We start from the raw sequence: 19,277 nt of genomic DNA, 5'->3' as shown, positions 1-19,277 counted from the left end.
TATATATATATATATATATATATACATACATATATATATATATATATATATACATACATATATACATGTCAGAGCTCTTACTCCCCCTCTGGTCACCGTCAGGAGCAGATCTGAGAAGCACGTACAACCTTTTCCAGCAGATTAATGGAAGACCAGCTGTTCTACCGCCTCTGGACATTATGAGTATCTGGTCTTGCCCTTTGCTCTCTGCAGTGCCCCCTCTGTTTTTCAGGGTTTTGTGAACATCTTCCGAGACCTGCTGCAGCGATGTGTCATCATCTACATAGAAGACATCCTGGTCTTTTCTGACACCTTCGAGGAGCACGTCTCTTATGTCCAGCAGATGCTGAACCGACTGATAACAGGAAAGAAAAACTTTTTTTTCCCCGAGCAATAGACCAGTGCTGCAGTGGCCTCAACCAACCACAGTGAAGGAGTGGTCTACTCCTGGGAGTAGAATACCCCCTTCAACTTCTCCATCAGCTTCTTCATCTCATTTTACTGTTCTGGGTTGAGGTCTTCCCCTGCAGAGACAGCACAGGGTGGGACCCTTCATCTCCCTGCTATGGTTTTGGTGATTTTAACAGGTAGCTCTCAAAAATACCAGCTAAAATGTCTTGCAGGAGGTTCACTTGGCTAAGAAAAGCTGAACTGGTACCTTACTGATAAAGAAAGCAGCTTCATTATGGCGGGTTAGGGCAGATTTTCAATAGATTTACTTGATATGTAAAGGTGCCATTTCTGTTGGGTCGGTTTCCAATTTGCACTGATTGTAACATAGAGGCAAATAGCAGATTTCAGTTATGATCAAAGTCGTCGTTAAGTATCAGGGCAGACTCATTTGGAGATCCAAACAAACAAACAGGTCAATAATTAGGAGATTGTAGTTGACCAGTGGCCAAGAGCAGCTTGGCTTTGTCAGAACAAAGAGCGGATACATTTGCTTAGATCAAAAGAAATGTTCACCAGACCTACTTCCATGTTCCAGCCTTGCATTATTCAGATTTGTTACTTTTTTCGAGTCAGAATCAGACAGTGCATAGAAAAATAAAAGAGCTCCTAATCTATCATTAAGAATAATGCCACTTGTTCTGATAGTGTCTCCTGGATGGATTTGAACAAAGGCAGAACATTTTTCTTCACACATTCTACTTTAATGTTATTTTTAGCTAACCCAGAACCCCTCCTTACCTTCATGGGAACTGGCACACTTGGGCCAACCCAAAAAACATTTTTTGTTGTCTACATGTATTTGTACATATATTTGTACAGATCTGCCAGCTTGTGTCAATTTAGAAATACATTCACAATCACAAACTTCTAGAATTTACTGGAGAATTTAAATATAATTAAAACTTTAGGACTTTTGAGAAATACTTAATTTGTTGTGCTGCTAAAGTTGAGTTTACAATTCACTGCTTCCTCGCTTAACAAACTTCATTTGTTGAAGCAGTAATTTTGTTGAGTGGATCATTTGTTAAATGATATATGATTCCTAATTCAATTGTGTAATCCATTCCACATCGGAAGGGTCGATTCCAATGAAGGGGTCACAGTTGGCGTGTCGTTCATTTGTCCAACAAATGCCAGAACCTTCCACCCCATCACAAATGGCCTCTTCTGAGGGTCCATTTCTACTCTGGCTATCTCTAGCTAGCTTCTCTTATGGTTGAGTTTCATGATTTGGATTACATTTGCTTGTGGTTGCCATGATGTCTCCAACATGCTGGTGGGTGTGTTCCAGCTTTGGTGCAACTCTCCTTTGATACATCGGTGGTCTAGTGCTGGGCGATATGACGATATATATCGTGTGGGCGATAGAAAAGTGTCTATTGTCCCATTTCTCCTCTATCGTTTATATCATTTCTAAGCTAATTTGATCAATTACTAATATGTCATTATCAGAACCTCCAGGACTTCGCGCAATTTGTTGCGCACCCCACAACGTTTTATTTTCACCGCAGCTTTACCAATCTACCGTGACAACAGTCATGGATGACGATGTAGCTTTGTGACTGTTTGTCTTCTGACTCCTTACCGGGAGTCGTGCACTCTTTTATTTTCTCTCTGACTTTTTTGTCTTCAAGACATGCGTGAACACTCACCCCGCAAGAAGGGTGGTGGTCGGCTGCGCGCAAACATGCATGCGGTGGAGTGAAGGTGCTGCTTGCAAACGTGCACGCGGCGGAGTGCAGGTGTGCTGCGGGTAAACGTGCATGCGGGGGGGTGAAGGTACCCTGAACGCAAACGTGCACACGGCGAGGTAAAGGTACCCTGAGCGCATGCTTGTACGCGGCCTGGTGAGGTGCAGGTACGGAGCGGTCTGTCATTTTACGTGGTGCACAGCTGCTGCACAACATGAGAGAAAGGCAGAGAGACTCTGAACATTTTGAACATTTCCACTTTCTATGGAAGATTAATCTGATTATGCTGTTTTTTAAGTTTATCATCTGGGAAACATCATTTTATTCTAAAGTATGTTTAAATCAACACACAAATATTTGTGTTATTATGAGCAGCAAAAACCAAAAGTTCATTTTGTATTTCACAGTTCTGTTCAAGTTAAATGACAGTACAGCAACACTGTATCTTGTGATGATGAAGTATTTTCCTAGAGCACCTGTCAAAATAAAAGGAGTTGAAATATGAGCATGTGAAGTTTATTTCATAATTAACATATATTAGGCGCTTTTCAAAACCATATTATATTAAAAACATTGCAACTTTGGTCGCAACGTTTCACAAAAGCTGCCGCCACATCAGGCATATTTTTCAGAGAATAGATGAAAATATACTTTAGTGTCGTATATCGTGATATATATCGTATCGTGATATAAAATATTTGATATTATGATATACATTTTTTTTCATATCGGCCAGCACTACGGTAAGTACTAAACAGTACCTCTGTTAAACAGCATGTTCATTAAGCGGTAAGTGTTTTAAGCTGTAAGTATGTTAACCGCTACATCAAGTACTGTAACTTTGTTAGGCAGTACGTTCATGACGTCTTATGTCCTTTGACCAGTTCACCCAATGGTACGTTCATTAAGCAGTAAATCTACTAAGAAGTACTGGTACCTTTGCTCCAACTGCACAATTGTACCATCTTTGGAACTGAAGATCCAGATGAATGAGCACTCTCCAGTTGTGTTTTCTTTCTTTCTGCCGACTTTGATAGCCTAATTCTGCGTTCACAGCAAATGTGATTTCCTTGTCAAATTTGCATCTGTTGCCTCTTTTGACACCCACACCAAGTTTGGTGCTTTTATCTCTCTGTGACCCAGTGGGACTACTTGCTGTCCCGCATTAGAAAGAATAATATGAAAAAAAATTGGGAATTTTTTTAATGTTTTGATACAAATAAGAAACATATAAAGTTTAGAAGGATCAGATTCTCCCCAGATGTTGGTTTTGGACTCCAATAGCTGATCACATCATTAAAAGATCTCGAGTAAAAGCTAATTTTACAATAGGTTGACACAATGCAAATTCTTTGGCAAAGTTCAGATATTTGAACTTTAAAAACACTGCAATTTCCAAAATGCTCTGCTATATGTTGACTTAACATAAGTTAATCACATTTGGTGTGAACTCAGTTTTATAGGACCAGGATTTTTTTTTTAATCACTCCTTAAAGATGATGGCAATCTATTAAAGTTTTTTTAGACCTAATCTTGTCAGCGTCAATTCTTCAACTCTTCAAAAAAGAAAAGTAAAGACGACATCCATGTGTATGTGATCCAGCAGCATAATCAAATAAAAAAATACAGATGGACAGATACACGAGAGGGCTAACTACAGAGACAGATGGATGTTCAAAATAGATGATGAACCATCCCATATGAGCGGAGACAGATACAAATACAAACACGAGACACAACAGCACATGGATATTCAAACGTCTACAGCCAATTAAACCAACATATATAATATCATCAAAAACCAAAATCCCAAACCGTCTGTCACATATGATGCCCGTGCCAAGACACCACATGCACAAACCCGATCAGGCAGAGAAAAATCAAGACAATAAAAACATTGGTAGAAACGACTGTTCAAACCAGAACTTGGCAAAACGAGGCTTTCAGACATGATCCAAACACATCAAATAAAGTGTGCCAGCTCTCCAGCACAGCCTGCAGAAGATCAGTGTAAGACACTTTTTTTTAGTTTGTGATCAACAAACTCACTTTGATGTTTGGTACCAAAAGGAAAATGAATGAGGAGTTGTCAGGGGTTAAAAAAGGAGAGTTCCAAGTAAGAAAAGCTGAAAAAAGGAGGGACATATTTTAAAGCCAAAGGAAAACTGGTTCATTCTATCCCGAGTACAGCTCATCCACTCTCGCCAGCCGGACAAACACATGAACAGACAACATAAGAAAAAGAAAAAAAAGGCAAAAATAAATTGAAGAAAAGGAAACTCTTCTTTGCCAAATAAGTGGGTTGGGCGATCCCGATTGCACATCCATTCCTGTCAAAAAACAATCTTTTCCCACACAAACTTCACAGGTCATATATACTGTATCTGCAGCAGGAGGTTGTTCCTATAATTGAACACGGGCTCGTCTATAGTCCATCTCTTATGCTGTCATTCAAGTTCCGGGGTTTAGACAGAAGTTAAGAAAGGTACACGCAGAAAAATTCACGAAAAGTACAAGCGAGCTGTCCTGTGAATGTGTGTTTTCGAGCACGGACCTGTCTGTATGTGTCCTGGTGGTGTTCGTCGTTACGGGAGTCATAGTACTGCTGGATGAAGCCAAAGTACTCTTGTCTTTTCCTCTGTAGAACGCTTTCCCGCCTCTCTGCGTTGGCTGGCAGGTAACCCTGAAGAGGAGAACCAGAAACACAGCATAAACTAAAGAAAATACAAACTAAACAGACAAAAAGACAACTTTCACGTTTGATGTCTTATCAAACCATAAAACCCCAAAAAAGTATTGGATCAGATTTGAAGCTGTGGGAGTTTGTCTAAAGGTTTGATTATGTAAAAGTGTTGGTAGTTTTTAGTCGCTGTTGCCTGGCAACTCCTGTTTGGACAGAAGAAGACAAGCAATTTCCAAGTTTTTATGCTGAGCCAATCAGCTGTGAGCCATGAAAGGATTTTTTAATCAACTAATTAAAACTTAGAAGAGAAATTAATAATAACTCTAAATAAAAACAAAATGGGAAGTTGTTCTGCACAAAAACATCTTATTTCAACCTTTCACACTTTTCTTCACAGGTTGATGTTTTATGAAAGAGACACCTTTGAGTGTCTTGCCAAACTTTTGTTTGCTTCCACCAGTAGCCCATCTATCATTGACCAATGACTGTCTAACAGTCTGCGAACGAGCTTCAGTGAGAGTGAATGTGCAGTCAGGCTTATGCAATAAGGAGAAAGCCAAGTTCAAGTCCAAAAACAAATATAATTTCTCTTAAAAGCCGGGTTTTGGACCAGAGGTCCTCAAATATTTACAGACCAAAAATGTTTAAAGCTGAACTGCACAGATGACTGCAGGCACTCGAGGCATCGTCTTCTGATAATATGAAAAAGCTTCTTTGTCTAGCGCAGGGATTGGCAACTCCAGGCCTCGAGGGCCACATTCCTGCATGTTGTAATTGGCTGGACACACCTGAACCAGGTAATCAGTCATGAGTAGGGCTTGGATATCAGGAAATCATGCAGACATTGCGGCACTCGAGGTCTGGAGTTGCCTATCCCTGGTCTAGCCGTTGATTTCACAATCAACCAATTCACGCAGTTTTTTATAGTGTTCGTTTTGGTGCTCAGCGAGGTTACAGGTCCACTAAATATCTTAAGCCTTAGTCCCAACTACCACTTTGAATGGTTACGAGAAGTCTGTGGGTGAAGAATGAGCAAATCAGTACAAGGAACGTAGGAGCTCCGCACAAAATATCACCACTTGGTGCGCCTGTAGGGTAAACTGGTTATTCAATATTATCGCACTATTGGGCGCTCTGGATTATATGGCACTCCATCAATAAATAGTCTATTTTTGAACTCATGTCATATATAAGGTACACTGAAGTAGAGGTATCCCAAAGTATAGATATCGGGACATTTAGTCCTGCGATTGATTCTCGATGGGTTATCACCACCAAATATCGATCTTTTATTTTCGCTTAAAGAGGCGGTAAAACCTTATGTTCATCATCCTTTTGCACAGCCTGCAGAAGGAGGATTTTTGATTTTCACTTGTGCCCGTGAAAGACATGAAATCCTGTCCATCTTTATCCACATTTGTCATGGGATGGATATCGTCAATGAAAGGCTTGGGTCATCTGGACTCCATACGATAGCACAAGGGTTAATGTGTCCGTACGAGCCTCAAGGGAAATGCAAGACACACTTGTACTCCTCTTAAGATTGGGTCGCTCCTGTCTAAAATCCCCATCAGTCCAGACAACCCAAAAACACGCAGAACCTATAAGGGTCAACCCTCCGATCGGTGTATGTGATTTAGGCTTTATTTTTGAGTGTGTAGAAAGATGGAGACGGTAGAATCCAGTTAAAAGCAGTAAAAAGAACAGTCCTAAAGGGCTCTAGTTTCAAATGACTTGAAATTTAAAAACAAAAACGATTAAGTCTGCTTTTTTAGCTTCTATAATTGTCAGTGTGAAGGAAATATAACACTGGTGGCCTTACTGTCAACACCATAGTATCATACACATTTAAACGAGTCTCAGTACTCAGCTAAAACTTCAAAAGTCGTTTAATTGCAAACTTCTACAAGAAATAAAAGGAGATTTGGGACAGTTACTCAAAGGTTAGCATAAAATAATGTAAAATCCTTCTTATAAAAGCCAAGCAGAGTGAATTTCACAGATGATTGTTGTTTTTGCTGTCACCCTTTTTAGACTGCCTACTGCCAAGAACTGCAGCTGAATAATTTCAGGAAATCAAGAAACTCAAATTGCTTTCTTCAAAGCCTCATTTCATCTACTTTGATCGAGGTTATAACAAATTCTCAGTTTAAGGAAGGAGATAAAACTTCCAAAGCTACATGTGACTAAAATGTTGTCAATTTGGTGTCATAGACTTTAAAATGAATGAGAAAAAGAGGCAAAAATGTAAAAGAGGGGGTGGTCATCAATCGCAGAGCCAAAGAAATGAGAAGAAATAATGTGCGCCAGCGCAAGTGATAGTAGGTGTCACACAACTGAGTGTGAAAAATGTGTTCTCCATATTTACCAATCCCCCAAAGCATGACAACGATTTCCAGAAATCTAGTTACTAATGCTGACATATTCGTTACTCTGGAATACACGTCGCAGACGAAAAAAAAAAAACATAATAAAGGAAAATAAATGATATTTATATAGGTCGCACTTCTAAGACTTATGTATTCAACAAAATATGGGATCAAGAACAGATATTTCCTCTTGAAAGACAAATCATAATGTGGAATACAGAACAATATACAGAATATATGCTAGGTTAACTACTGTAACACATTGATGCTTTTAAAGCTTCATGAAACATAGGAAGAAGATACAGTAGTGCATCAGTGCAAAATATTAACAGTTAGTAAGATAACAGTAAAGTATATGCTAACAAGTCATCTAAAATCTTTATAGCACTTCAAATCATTAAATCTATTGAATTCGTCATACTCTGTCACTTTTAGACAACTCCACTAAAGCCGGTCTTTCTTCTTCTTTGTTGCTGTCAGTAGCAAATACTGATCCACGCACTTACAGTGCCCCCTTGTGGTTGTTAGTGGGAAGACAACAAACACATGACCCTATTTCAGTAAAAATAACGTAAACGTTGCACCTGACAATAAGTCGCACCCCTTACCAAACCATGTTAAGAAAAAACTCTTATATACTCAAGAAACTGTAGTAGGCAGAAAAGCAACATTTTTTTTACTCTTTGATCTTACACAAATAAGTTATCAAACCCATTTCAGATAAATCACATCAAGAGTACACACATATAATAATATTTAATAAGGAAATAAAAATATATTATTGCCATCAGGATTCTAATATGGATAGAAAAACATCATATCACTCTTAATATTTTAGTTTAATTAAAATTTGATGTTTTTTACATACATTTACATGGTATTTATTTTAGTCCTAAAACAATTTATATACTTAAATTAGTATTAGTAGAATATTGTGTTTTATATACTATTGTAAATTGTGTCATATTTTACCTGAGAGTTCCAATCTCTTGCCAGTGACGTTCATTTGTCCACTGGTTTGATAATATAAATCCTTGAATATTTTTGTTTTCTTTAGTTAAAATGTTTGACAAGTCACTTTTTGAGGTTTAATTTTGACAAAACATTTCAGTTTTTTTTAAATAGTCAGGAATTTGTGATGGCAAGTATTTCCTTGTATTTCATACATTCACTACAACTTTTTATTAAAATGTAAATATATAGAATAAATGCTAGAATATCCTAAGTTAAAGGTTTACCAATTACTAATGACTTCAAGTTAACCGTGTTAATTCCCCAAAAGCCCCACATCTGACATAATTTTTAAGGCTTCGAAGACCTAATAAGAAGAATACTTGTGTGGCTCTCTAATATTCTAATCATATACAACCATGTTCTTGAGCAAAGGAAAAAAAAAAGAACCTGAATTTCTAATCAATGCCTGCTGTAGAAAAAAACAAAACAAAGCCAAGCTACATCACGTTAATTCAGCACTTTCATTTCTTTCATCAGAAAGACAAAAACTCCCAGATTTCATGCTTCTGAAAGAAAGTCGGTCAATTTGTGGTTTCATTTTTGTTTTGCAGTCTGTTTTGATTTTATTTTTACTTCTTGCATAGTTTAAGTAGAAAATTCCCAATTTGATCTTAAGACATAAAATATTCCTTGTAAAAAATGTAACAAACAGATGCTCTCCTCGTCCGTCAGTCTGTCTCTTAAACGCAATTATCATTACTTTTAATTCAAACTGAGGATTTTTCAAAAGACACGTTTGGCTGCTGTTCAGACACATCTTGGCAACTGTGACTTGGAATGGCTTTTGTGGAATCACCATCACACTAAACTGATCCACAGGGGCCTCAAAGGGATGATTTTCACTGAGTGAGCTTGTTATTCTTTTGCAGCAATTCTGTCTTTCTCTTTTGTTTGGGGAAGCATTTATTTCCTTTTTTGCTTTAGCCAACTACTACCACAGATACACTATCAATTCTATGTAAAAGTCAGGAGGACACTGCAAAAACCGGAAGTTTCTCTTTTATTGTAACTGTACTTTATGTTTTACCCATAACTAGAAAACAGAGAAAACCCTAAAGAGCCTAGAGAAATATTTGTTGTAATAGTCTGCCAGAAGGATCATTACTACAAAAAAGTTTATCCTCTGACTCAGACAACCAAAGATGAAGAACATTTGTTCTTTCTCTGTTTAAAAAACAATACAAAAGAAAAACGACATGGAAAAAATAATATGAAATTGCCTTACTCTAGTAAAAATTGGTACAGTCTGTTACTTGCAAATGCATTTGAGTCAGATCAAATGAAACAAGCTTTTACATTGAAGACACATTGAAAATTTCTGATTGGTACCTTATTTATGGTCTTCGACCAGGCTGTTTGCTCTTAGATTTAAAATGTTTGGTCTTGGATCAGTGTATGTGGTCTATAGAGCCAGCATTTTCTGACCAACATATTTAATTTTGAACCAGCACACTTGGTCTTGGATCAGTGCATTAGGTTTTGATTTAGCTTAATTGGTCTTGGACTAGTTTATTTGGTCTCTGACCAGTACATTTGGTCTTGGACAAACATACTTGGTCTTGAAGCAGCGCTTTTGGTCTTGGATCAACATATTTGGTCTTGAACCACGGTATTTGATCTTGAACCACGGTATTTGATCTTGAACCAAAAGATTTGCTCTTGAACAAATGCAAGTGATCTTCAATCAGAACATTTGGTCCAGAATCAGAACATTTGATCTTGAACCAGTGCACATGGTCTTGGACTAGAGTTTTTGACAGGTGTAGCAGGTCTTAGACCAATGAGTCTGGTCTTTTACTCATATATCGGTCTTGTATTAGCATTTTGGTCATAGACAAACATATTTACCAGACTCTGACCAGTGTTTTTGACTGGTGTATTGGGTCTTGGACCAATGATTCTGGTCTTTTACTCATATATCGGTCTTGTATTAGCGTTTTGGTCATTGAAAAACATGTTTGCTAGATTCTGACAAGTGTTTTTGACTGGTGTATTGGGTCTTGGATTAGTATTTTGGACTAGTGTATTGGGTCTTGGACCAGTGTTTTTGACTGCTGCATTGGGTCTTGGACCATTGTTTTTGAGTGGTATATTGGATGTTGGAGCAGTGTTTTTTGACTGGTATATTGGATGTTGGAGCAGTGTTTTTTGACTGGTATATTGGATGTTGGAGCAGTGTTTTTGACTGGTATATTGGGTATTGGGCTAGTATTTTTGACTGGTGTATGGGTCTTGGAGTCTGGTCTTTCACTCATATATCGGTCTTGTCTTAGCATTTTGGTCGGAGGAAAAAACATTTTGCTGGAAAAATTCTGAAAGAATTGTTTAAAAAATATAATAAATAAAATAACATAAATAAAATAAGGGAGTCCAGGCCCTGTGATGGACTGACAACATGTCCAGATTGTACCATGTCTTTGCTCAACAGTAGCTGAGATAGGCTCCAGCAACCCCTTGACCCGATAGAGATGAAGCAGGTTCAGAAGATGAATGGAGTCGAAAGGTGCAATTTTTGAAGATTGAATTGCAAAAATATGATATGCTTTAGTGTCTTTGTGTGAAATAGAGTGGGTAAACATCATAAACATGCAAAAGGGAGCTTTGTAAAACCCACAAATAAAAGCATAATACATGTATTTAGGATCAAAAGTTTAACTTAAGCTTTAAAAGCAGCTTGAGAAGATGCACAAATATTTTTTTTTATATTTTCTGGTCCATTTATTCTAAAATAACTAAGAATCTACAGTGTGGTTAAGATAGATTTCAGCAGACATACATTAAGAAAAAACAACCATTTATTTTTATGACTGTTTTCTGCTAGTCTCTTTCTCATGTAAATGATTGTTTCTAAATTTATCAATAAAAAACACATCCAAACTCAGTTAAACAACAGAAATATTACAAGGACGGCAGGTTTCTAACCAGTCCACAGCTCCCTTGCCATCTGCACACATTCAAGCCTTTTGCTACAATGCAGCCAGATGACTGCATTTGTGCCTGCAGAAATTAGACCAAACACTGATTACGAGTCGCCCTCTGCCAAAATTTTCAGAGTGTCACATGTTCAAATAGCTCCATATGCCAGCGAGCACATGAAGACAAAACACTGCAGTCCGGCTACAAGCAGCAGGCTTCAGCGAGAGGCGAGCACTGCCAAATGAGGGAAAGAAGATGGTGTATGTGTGTGCTGAAGGTTAATGGACAGCTTAGCAGAGGTCACTGCCACTGTCCTACTGCTCAACAGAACAGTACAGCAGAAAACAGAGTAAATTATGGAGGCAAAATAAAAATAAAGTCGCCAGCACACAAATTGTTCCATTGATATGAATTAAAACCTCAATCGTCATTGAAATGACCCGATACTGGCTTACGTATGAAAACTAATTTAAATCAACCATTGCTTTCTGTTAATAGTGAGTAGATCATATTCAAAACAAATCCGTTTATGGTACCATTAACTCAATTTATTGCTTAATAACTTCTTGGGCAATTTGTGAACTCAAACTATATCTATGGGTTGAAACCTTCAGCCCAAATGTCACCAATACAAAGGAGATCATCTAAGAGGCTTTGTGGTTTGTCAAAGTTGGTTGTGTAAAATTTCACCCTTGCTGAAAAACCTTTTCCATTTTTTTTTACAGTGGCGTTCTATTTGGTTACTTCCTTGTGGTTTGAACAGCGACAGATGGTGCGATCTGGAACTGGTGTACTTTGACCTTGTAGTTTACTTTTATTGTCTTTGAAGGTTGTTTTCAATTTTCCTGCAGCCATGTCCGGGTGAGTTGGCCACAGTCCAGAGGACCTTAAACTTTTGAATTACATCTGCCTGCTGCCCCTTAAAAACCAATTTATACAATATCCATACGACCCACAGGATCATCAATTAAAAGTATGTATAACACTGCTTTATTTTACCCAAAAACGACAGTGAACCTGGTCTAAGCAAATGGTGCTATGATTCTTAGCACTTAGTTAAGAAATCAGAGTTAATTGCTACTGCCCCCTATGGTTGAAATCCTTCAACGTGCCCACTGATGTCAGGCCGCAGACCAGTATGTTGTTCACCCTTCAGGATATTCCGTGAGGGGTCACCGCAGAGAGTTTTACAGTTAGGTAGTAGCGTGAAAGGTCTTTCCTAACGACCCACACTGAATCTAGCTTATCGTGACCCCAGGAAATGAACCCTGGTTTCCCACATGCCAGTCCTACACGCAGCCAACTGAGCCATCCAGCCGCCACGTGGCGTAGAGCGGCAAGCTACGTGGGAGCGGCTAAGTGATTTTGAGAAATCGTAGATGGTGGTTTTACAGAGGAGCTGTGTATCCAACAATTCCGCATGACACGCTGAATTTTTGATGAGCTGTGTGACCTCTAGCGCAGCGGTACAAGTTGGTCACGTGACTCATTTAATCAGTAAAAAAAAGAAAAATAATTCTGGTGCAGTTTAGCAAAATGTCAATTTTGATACGATTCAAAAATCACCTCCTCCAAGAGCAGAAATCTTTGTTCAATAAATGAGAGTTGTTTTTTTTTTTGTTTTTTTCTCAAAATTTTCGTGTTTCCATTGGGAGAATTTAATTTTGCAGATCCAGTTTGAGCAATTTTGTAGTCACTGGAAACACAGCTACTGTGATGCTTAAAACAAGATAACAATGTGTCTTTTTTATTCCACCTTTTAATCCAGGTCACGTTTTTGCTGTTTCTGTGCTCAGAACAAGCAGATGTTGCTGTCTCTGAGGGTAGTCACCAAAGTATACCTTCAAAGTCCAACTTCGATAAAAATTGTGTTTTTGGTGTTTTTAACAGAACTTCTGTCCCTTTTTTGATGATGGAGGACAATTGTAAAGACAACTTAATCTTTAAAATTGCATTTCTAAGTATTTCTTTATTCAAATCGTTGTGTAACAGAGGTAGATAAAAAGTATTTGAAAAAGCTTGTTGGTGTGAAAAAGAAGCTACAATTGAAACGCCACAATCTTCCTTCTCCATTCCATTCCGATGCATCCATATGTAGACGACTAGATCCATGTCTGTTTTTGTTTTCCTCGTCTGAGCTGGTGTCCAACTTAAAACTGTTTGGATAGATAGCTCCAATATTTACTGTCATTTTAGTTGCACTGCTAATGTTAGGTTGTAAGCTAAAGCAGGGGTCTCCAACCCCATTTCTTTGTGAGCCAATGCCCTGCTTGTTTTCTTTAGATATCTCTTCTTAAGATATTACTGGTCACCTGGATCGGGAGTGTTCAGTCAATCAGAAACTGGGCTTACAGAGTCAAGCTAATCAGGAATAACTGAAGCAGGGTTAGCTGCAAAACAAACAAGGCAGTAGTACACAAATAATAGGGTTGGAGACACCTGAGCTAGACGGAGATAGTGCGGGCTTACTCCATGTCAACAGTCCTGCCCTCAACTCAGAGGTAAATTTTTAAAGAACTACTGCCGCTCTGCAGAAACTATGTCTAGGTTCTTTATTTCGCCTAAAAATTGCACCATCACTATAAAAAGACCACTGGAAACACTCTGAGATTAGACCAAAAGATGACTGGAGTGGGACTTTAATGCAGTACAATTCAAAAGCAATGCTTCATTTTTATCAGACGATTTTAAGCAAAAGCTTATTAACTGTTATTTTTCTAACTTTCAAGTTATATCTGTGCTAATTGTTCATTTTGTCTTTTATTAATCAAGTACCAACATCTATGTCCACGTGCGCATGCTCGAGTCTTGTTTTGTCTAAGTGCCTAAAAGCCTAACAGCGTCTGGCAGTAGTGCAAATCATGTCCGCATAGTGCTTTCTTCTAACTCTGTTAATCAGTCCGCGTACACTTCATCTCTTCATTCTTACTTGCATCAATTATCCCTCACTTTTAAGGATGCTCCACTTCAGCTAACTCGGCAAAAAACCTAGAAAATGTGCTATGGGAATTCATTTTGGGAATTCAGATGAAATTGTTTTTCCAGCAATTCGTCTTACTAAATTGGTTTTTACTTAGCAGAAACACATTATCCTGAAGGCAGAGTCGAGACTGTCCCACTGTGACCACAACAGAAGTTTAACCAAAAGAAGAGGAAAAAAATGCTTAAATGTTTTCATTTTTAAAAGACCCAATCTACACATTTTAATGCAAGCTTTCCGAGACTTGCTGTAGATTTCAGTCCTAAGCCTTTGGCGTTTTGGTTTGGTAGGGACATTACAACATGAGATCAGGTAGGGTTAGAGTGAGTGTGAAGACCCTCAAGGTCTTAGAGCTGCCACTTTGAAAAGTTGAAGTTTTCCATGGCCGCGTAAATTGATTAGATTGTTGTGACTAGAAATGATTAAAGATTATAAAATGGCAGCAAATGCTTTTATTTACCAATCTCTAACAAACATGTCCTTAATTTTTCAGGAACTGTTGTTTCAACTGAGCCGTTCTTTGATGCAGTTGACTCTTTCATAACCAGCTATCTATGTAGAAAGTAGTAGTAAACAAAACCCTCATTTGGCCATGATTTTAAATTATATTTACAACACTTCTTTTTCATCAATACTCTTGTCTGATATATATGTACATATTTGACTGTTACACGTATTGTGTAACGAGTAGGGGAGACCGGGGTTGATTGTCACAATGACGTGATGTTTACACGGTAAAAACAGCGAGTACAGAAAATACGTTTTATTTTGAAAAATTTACACTCGCTCGCATGATGTCCGGTTTAAGTTGTTAATAGGTCCAACTTCACAAAAAAATGAGCCGGCTCAGCTCCAGTGTACGGCAAAAATTTTAAGCCTTCAAAACGTCCGTACCGGAGCTAGACCAAATGCAGTATGAGCCCGGGTGTGAGCCTTTTCAAGTGTTTTTTTTTTTTTTTTCCTCCTTATCCACTGTAATAAAAAAAAAAATAAAAAAAAAACTCTAAAATGCACTTTCAATTGTTAAAATATTTTTGGGTATATGTTAAAATTAAAGTCCCATCAGTTGTCAAAGACTTAGGTAGGTGAAATTTGTTCTGTGACCCATCCCCTGGGGGAGGGGTGAGCTGCAAACACAGCCGCGCTCTGGAACCATTTGGTGGTTTAAACCTCAATCCACCCCGTTAATGCTATGTGTAAGCAGGAAGGCATTGGGTTCCATTTTTAGAGTCTTGGGTATGACTTGGGCGCGATTTGAACTCACGGCCTTCCAGTCTCAGGGCAGACACTCTACCATAGGGTCAATGAGGTGGTACTTAGCTGATATATCCTCCATTAAGAGAAAAATGCTACAAGAACTTGAAGTTTCCCTATTCTTCCAAGAAAGTTTCCTCTTTGTTTAGTGTAAAACAATAGTTTTTGTGTTTTGTAATCACAAAAAGGAATAGAACATTTATCGAATGAAATTGTAAACTTGTTAGCCAAAAACAAATTCAATATCTGGTCAGCCACACCCAGATGCAGAGTGTTAGAGCTAGGATTCACTCATACAGTTCCAGCTATTAAAGCTTTCCCTTCATCAACTCCAGCACTTGCTTTGGTTCTTAAATAGGTATCTTTTTCTATTTATTGGATAGTGGTGATTAAAAGCAAACCCAAATGCAATCTCAACGGATTGGATAGACGAGGAGCAGCATTTTCCTTTTCTGGACTTTTAATTTGTTTAGAAAAAAAATGCATACTTGGATGATAAATAGGAAAAAAACAACAGTAAAATGGGTATGAGACAGCTTTAAGATGGCAACTCTACTGCAAAATGAAGGAGAAAATATATTTTCCTCTTCTGTCAGATAATGTAATTGCATCCACTGTTGTAAGGTAACAACTTAACATATTCATTTAGGAATTTGTCTCCTTTACTGCTCCTGCCTGATGTAGTTCATACAGCCTTTCAGCTTAATCAATATTTCCACAGCCAGTTAGTTTCCTCCTCTCCCGCCACTTCACATTTAAGAGCTGCGCTCCATTAGTAAATGTAAAATTTGCCACAGGCTGACATTCTTTCACAAAGCAGAAAAGCCATTTAATTTCTTCCTTTCTCCTTCAGGCTTGGACACCAAGTGCTCTTTAAACAAATGAAACAAGGCGGTATTATTTCTGAAATAATGGGGAGTTTAAGCGGGTGTGTTTTTCAGGCAGCAAGCTAGGGCTTACTCAAACAGAGAAGGTAGAAAAAGCTGTCCAGAGACTTTAAAGCTGTTATTTGCTCTTTTTTTTGGTCCTGTTTTTAAGCTATCAGCTAACAGTGAGACACATCCTGATGTTTGGGAAGAAATAGTGGGCTCTTCTCACGGCAGGAAACTTGTTTCTTTCATTGGCGAAAAAAAAACAAAAAAAAAGAGAAGCGGACTGTAACCTGCTAAAGTGCAGGGTTGGATCAAATAAGTTGTTCCATGCTGGTGCGCAGGAGAAGGGCACATGGGACACCACTGAAGAGAAGTTTTATTAGGTGCCTCTGCCAAGTTTATGGAATCCTATGCAGGTATGGGTGTGTGCGCGCACGCCCGACACAGAAAGGATTTCTCCTGCCTGATCCCTCCAATCTTTCCGTCTCTCCTGAGGATCGCAGGCTGGACAGAGGAGGCAGTCAAGTGTTATGGCACTTGAGGAGATAGGTGTGCTTTCCACACTGGTCCCAGATTTCACTTTCATTGGGTCTAACTCGGGGATAAATCTCCAAATACCAAAAGGTCAACTATGGTTGGATGATGGAACTAAAACTGATATTTTTTCAATGTATTATGACAAATAAATGCTTTGTAAAAAATACTGCTTTAAAGCCCCACTCCAATCATCTTTTGATCTATTGTAAAAGCGTTCCCAGTGGTCTTTTAATTATGATTATGCAGTTTTTGTTTACACTCTCCAGCTAGCTTACAGCCACTCACACCCCCAACTTAGCAAATAGCTAGCATGTAGCTAAAATATTAGCTCAAGTCTAAAATAGCCTTAAAACCGTAATAAATGCCAAAATAGTCCAAAAAGCTGCCATTATAACTTTCTACTTTACAACACTCTGACTCCATATAATATATAGAAACGACTAATCGACTACTTATTAGTCAATTAATTGACTAATCGTGGCAGTCCTAGTAGATGGTAAATGGTATATACCTGTATAGCAGTTGTCTACATTGATTAAAGGGCCTATACCATGCAAAATCAGCTTTTTGAGCCTTTAAGTGTATTATAGTGTTCTTTACCACCCAAGTCGGTATTTTGATCTGTTCACGTATTTCTGAGTAATCTTCCAAAAAAAACTGTTCTGAGCACCAGCCCCTCCCAACCCACGAAAACGAGCGGGTCCTCACAAGCTGATGTCACAAATTGCCAGCACCGCCCCCAGGGTAACAGACACGCCCAATTTCTCCACAAAGCTAACCGTGCTCAGCAATAAACTGTTGTTGTAACCCTTCTGCTCTCCTTTGCTTGTTTACATTAAAAGTGGGGTCATCTGGACACCACAAGACAGTGCGCTGAACTTTTTTAATCATTGATTTTTGAGTTTCACTAATGTCCATGGCAGACTTAAAATCCTGTCCACCTTGTCATGGAAGGAATCACACCAAGTTACAAAACACACCAAACTAAACAACCAATATGGTATCGCAATGGTGGTCGTTATTGTCAAACAATCTGTGCAACATCATAGTTTATCAAAGTCGTACCAAAACATTTGGACAGAATTTTGGGCACTGTGTGCAACAGAACCAGTCCCAGGTCAGTAAATACAACCAGATCCCATACATAAGGATGAAATATTGAATATATTTTTGAATATAAAACCCACTATCCATTTCTGAGAAAATAAAATTTTAAGTGCATCTTATTTTCTTTATAATACAGTTTGTGCCACATTCATTTTTCTTTTTATGGCTTGAAAGAAAACATCTGATAGAAGAGGTAGATGACTCACACACCTCATCTTACAGTATTTCACACTTCATTTGACTTGTGTGGCTTGTTTGGTTTGATATTTTGTTTTTGTTTTTGCAGTCTGAAGTACAAAAAAATTAATAAACCAGAAATAGACAAGTTCATGGAAACAAATAAGCCGAATAGTTACTGAAACAGACAATCAAAAGCATTGTAGAGCTAAAAAATGAGTCATGTGTAAATTAAAAGACACACCTCAAGTTTAGGCACAATTTCCATCAAATGTACCCCAAAAAACAAATAACTCAATTGTTAAGATACAAAAATCCATCCATTAAACAAACTGCTGCGATTAAAAATATTTTTATAGACAAAACTTCAAAGTATATCCTTTCTTATTCCTTATGCATTCTCATTTACTTATAAATCACACAACGATGCACTCAACACCTCAAGTTTCTATATAATCAAACTAATGTGAGGAGATTGGTTACTATACCAACCATACTGTACTACATCATTTTCAACACTAATGGTACCAATTAGCCGAGCTGTAATTCCGCTTTTCTCCTACAGCTGTGACATTTTCCCTCAAGGCGGTAAGCCGTTTTAAGCAGCTGGAACCTGCAGAGGAGGGATCATTGTTCAGTTTGTCTTTAATTATTTTACATTACAAAAGTTTTGTTCATTTTTTTTCCCCCCAACTTATTCCCCACTTTGTTTTGATTTCTCATTCTTTCATATTTCAGGCTTTTTTTCATTGTAATATTAGACGTCTACTTTCTTCAGCTCCATCTTTTTCTCCCCAGGGAATCAAAGGCAGACCAGCCGTCATTTGTAAAGACGACAATGCAACAGTGCTTTTCAACCAGACACTTCCTGTCCATATATATTTATATATTGGCTGTAAAGCGTTCTGGATGTACATACAGGTCAGAAACAAGAGTGACCATCCTTTAAAGGGATGGCTAGATACAGTATGTCTCACTTCTCTTATTCAATACTTTAATTAAAAGCTCTTTAAAGCTCATTTAACAGTGTTCCCAGAGTTTTATTTTATTATACTAATGCCATTTTTAGCTACAATAAATAATAAAAAAACTTCTAGGTCATAGCTTCTGCAGAGCGGCAGTAGTTCATTCAATATTCACCTCTGAGTTGTGGGCGGGACTTTTGGACAGCAGTAATCCCACCCACCTTCCCGACACTCATAACTGAGAGCTCTCTGTTTACAT

The 19,277-nt window shown here is 38.0% G+C and overlaps 1 protein-coding gene across 1 annotated transcript in view; it reads right to left on the bottom strand.

Moving 5' to 3' along the window:
• Positions 1–19,277, bottom strand: part of tbc1d22a (TBC1 domain family, member 22a) — a gene marked incomplete in the record, with an annotated part of 187,010 nt that overhangs the window by 124,708 nt on the left and 43,025 nt on the right. The window contains 1 exon segment of the mRNA XM_024282972.2: positions 4,699–4,827. Within this exon segment, the coding sequence (XP_024138740.1) occupies positions 4,699–4,827 (129 nt within the window).

This window comes from Oryzias melastigma, linkage group LG23, assembly GCF_002922805.2.
Source record: "Oryzias melastigma strain HK-1 linkage group LG23, ASM292280v2, whole genome shotgun sequence".
Taxonomy (NCBI): Eukaryota; Metazoa; Chordata; class Actinopteri; order Beloniformes; family Adrianichthyidae; genus Oryzias; species Oryzias melastigma.
Note: the sequence above shows the minus strand (reverse complement) of the source record. Positions and strands in the feature narration are given on the sequence as shown.